The sequence below is a fragment of the Frankliniella occidentalis genome, unplaced genomic scaffold, assembly GCF_000697945.3.
Source record: "Frankliniella occidentalis isolate FOCC.00 unplaced genomic scaffold, Focc_3.1 Scaffold55, whole genome shotgun sequence".
NCBI lineage: Eukaryota > Metazoa > Arthropoda > Insecta > Thysanoptera > Thripidae > Frankliniella > Frankliniella occidentalis.
The window spans coordinates 1,171,711-1,175,502 of NW_026267185.1; the positions used below are offsets into that span (position 1 = coordinate 1,171,711).

General features: G+C 43.0%; 1 protein-coding gene across 1 annotated transcript in view; it reads left to right on the plus strand.

The window, feature by feature from the left end:
• Positions 1–1,648, plus strand: part of LOC113214837 (uncharacterized) — a gene marked incomplete at its 3' end in the record, with an annotated part of 43,338 nt that extends 41,690 nt beyond the window's left edge. The window contains 2 exon segments of the mRNA XM_052267597.1: positions 1,332–1,469; positions 1,542–1,648. Of these exon segments, the coding sequence (XP_052123557.1) occupies positions 1,332–1,469; positions 1,542–1,648 (245 nt within the window).
• Positions 1,649–3,792: the final 2,144 nt, after the last annotated feature.

Genomic DNA, 3,792 nt, shown 5'->3' on the forward strand with positions numbered 1-3,792 from the left:
AAGCTACAATAAAAATTTGAGTCTTCTAGCTCAAACCGTTTTCGAGTTATTGTGCGTACAGACAGACAGACGCGAAACTTTTTGATCATCACTTCAGTCGTAGGCTTCGCTAACCGCTCAGCCTCAGCCAACAAAAGGCCAGATATGCTCCAAAAGCGAAACCAAGCTAAAGGTTTGTATCTGTCACAAGGGGAAATAGGCTCCAAAAAGTTGTGCACCCGAAGTCGATGTTCATGAACTTCGGCTGAAGTTCAGCCGTAGTTCACTGAAGTTCGCTATGTAAAATTTGATCGAAGTTCACTGAAATTCACCGAAGTTCACCGAAATCCATCGAAGTTCACGGAGTTCACCGAAGTTCAAAATCAGAAGTTGAAGTTCCGTACAGTTAAATATTAAATGTCGAAGTTTTTTAAAGTTCAAAATAAATGTCGAAGTTCCCTGAAGTTCAAAAGAAATCATATAAGTTCACTGAAGTTCAAAATAAATTAGTACATATTTAAGGATGAACTTAGCGATTTTGAGTGCTTACTATGAGCGAGTCCCCAGCTAACTTAAAGCAGATACCTACGCGCCGAGTTACAAATATACGTAGGGCAAATTATGCTTTTATGTCTCTAGATCCAGGTCGAAGTTCATGAACTTCGGTTGAAGTTCTGCGAAGGTCATCGAAGTTCTCGAAGTTCAGCTGAGTTCACTGAAGTTCGCCGTAGTTTGCAGAAGTTCAAGGAAACGTACACCGAAGTTGAAGCCTATTTCCCCTTGATGTGTCACAAATCAAAAGTATTACAGGTGCACATTTAAAGCCATTTAACTCAGATTTTCAGAATTTACATGTTTTGAACTTTTAGACCAACTGTAGAGAATCAAGGCCAGTACGTTCACGTCTAATACGGTGCGACCGTAGCATCAAAAGCGATCAAAAGCGGACGTATGGTTTAAAAGTACGGCCTTTCTGTATCGTGTTGTTTTCTACTGTCGTCCCGTTTCGATACACCCTGTACCAGATTTGGCACCTAGTTTGTACGTTGACACCGTTCTTCCAAAGTACGAGATCTGCTGGAAAATAAATGGAGGTTGATCCCGTCATTTATAAAAGTGTACAGAAGTACTAAAACCTTAACTGCTTGTGTACCTAAACACTGATTGCACCCTGAACAGTGAATCTCAGGACGAATTGAAACATTTTCAGAACTGTGGTATTACTGACGTAATTTATGAAAAAAACGACAACAGATTTTGTGAAGTTTCTGCCAGTTACTTTGACTATTGGCTGCATATTTCAGTGTATAACGATCATTATAATGATTCTGTCTGTATGTTTCACCGCACAGATTCATCCTGAATACCTACACAACGCCGTGGTGTGGGCCTGGAACACGTATAAGAAGCCACTAATTATTACAGAAAATGGATGGGGTGATGTTAGTGGTCACGGAATGAAGGACGAGCTGAGAGCAGCGTACTACAGCGTTAGTAAATAAACACTTTCCGGTTCACTTGCCTTTTTCGAATTAATATTAAAATTCACGAAATGTTCACAGGCGTCACTTCGAACACTAGTTTCAACCATGAACTCCTGTGGGGCAAAGGTTATTAGTTTTTGTGCCTGGAGCCTTATTGATGCCTTCGAGTTTACTGGCGGCATGAGGTGAGTACAATTGTGTTGTTGCCTATTTAAAATGGTTTTATTTTCTCACTTTCAATTTTAATTGTTTTGCGAATGTTGCTGACCTGAACAAAATACGGGTATGCCACATAATCGTTAAATAACACTGCCCCTCAGGCCTAACGAGCGGGTGCAGAGTGTAGCGGGAGGGCACGCGTGTCTCGCCGTACTGCGCCTGCGTAACGAATTAGGGTAACAATGCGTCAGGAGGTAGAAATGGAGAGCTCAGGCCGCACACCATGCGCGTCCCCGGCCGCGCGCCAGCCGGTCGAGCACATGCATGTCTTTTCCGCACTTTTTGAAGCTGTTTGATATTTTAAACAACCGCATGAGTGGTATCGCGCGAAAGGGCAGGGTTCGAACTTTACCTGGGTAACTTTACAATCCACCTCCGGTTTCATTTGGCCGAGATAATTTGATTATCGTGAACCAACAGATCACTCGGAGGCCCCGCCGGAGCGCAAACAAAACAAATTTTCACGTAAGCCAATCAATTGCATTGTTGAACGAGTGCGTAACTAACAAGATTACTAAACCAGCTTTCGAAAAAGGACAGGTGTCCTCTCGGTCTGATCAAAATATATCCTCCAATTTGTGAAAATAAGCTGATGTGAGATCGGCAGCCATTTTGGATTCGGCAGCTTCTTTCACATTTTAATAATACTCGCGTGATTTGCGGCGAAACAAGAAGTATCCTATCCTGAGGGGCGTTTCATGGGCTTTCCGGCGACGTACGAATTTTTCTTCAACAATACTGCCGATGAAGTTAAAATTCGTTACTTTTACGCGACGGTGGATAACCTCGAGTGACACCTCCGACATTGTTTTCGTTCAAACATGAAATCGACTTACCTCTGAGATGAAATGTCAACTGTTATAGTTGGAAGGGGTTATGGTACATCATAATATCCAATAATATGTTCGCCAAACGACGTCCAGCAATTAAGAAACACTAAATGCAAACTTGTGTCACCGGCGAGTGGCTGGCTCTTGTTGTGGTCCAGCAGACGCTTGAGCACGGTATGAGAAATCCGGCGCTCAACTCGGAACACGGTACACATTAATATTTCCTAGTTTTAGAGCAGTTTCGGTGTCTTCCGATACCTTCTAAATTAAAACTAAAACACACGGATGAGTTTTCTGTGCCTGCAAGCAATGTCCAGTCTCTCAAACTGCTGAAATAGTTGGCGTGTAGCCGAGCGACCGATTTTTCATACCGTGCTCGAGCGTCTGCTGGACCACAACAAGTTGCCGGTGACACAAGTTTGCATATAGTGTTTCTTAATTACTGGACGTCGTTTAGCGAACATATTATTGGATATTATGATGTACCATAACCCTTTCCAACTATAACAGTTGATATTTCATCTCAGAGGTAAGTCGATTTTATGTTTAAACGAAAACAATGTCGGAGGTGTCACTCGAGGTTATCCACCGTCGAGTAAAAGTAACGAATTTTAACTTCATCGGCAGTATTGTTGACGAAAATTTCGTACGTCGCCGGAAAGCCCATGAAACGCCCCTCAGGATAGGATACTTCTTGATTCGCCGCAAATCACGCGAGTATTATTAAAATGTAAAAGAAGCTGCCGAATCCAAAATGGCTGCCGATCTCACATCAGCTTATTTTCATAAATTGGAGGATATATTTTGATCAGACCGAAAGGACACCTGTCCTATTCGAAAGCTGGTTTAGTAATCTTGTTAGTTACGCACTCGTTCAACAATGCAATTGATAGGCTTACGTAAAAATTTGTTTTGTTTGCGCTCCGGCGGGGCCTCCGAGTGGTCTGTTGGTTCACGATAATCAAATTATCTCGGCCAAATGAAACCGGAGGTGGATTGTAAAGGTACCTCGGCAAAGTTCGAACTCTACCCTTTCACGCGATACCACTCATGCGGTTGGTCAAAATATCAAACAGCTTCAAAAAGTGCGGAAAAGACATGCGTGTGTTCGACCGGCTGGCCCGCGGCCGGGGACGCGCATGGTGTGCGGTCTGAGCGCTCCGTTTCTACCCCCTGAATGCTTTGAACATTCGTTGGGATTTCTCGAAGATGTACACACACAACTATCCCTGGGAGTTCCCGGGGCACTTAGTTTTTTATCATTATATCATGATAGTTTC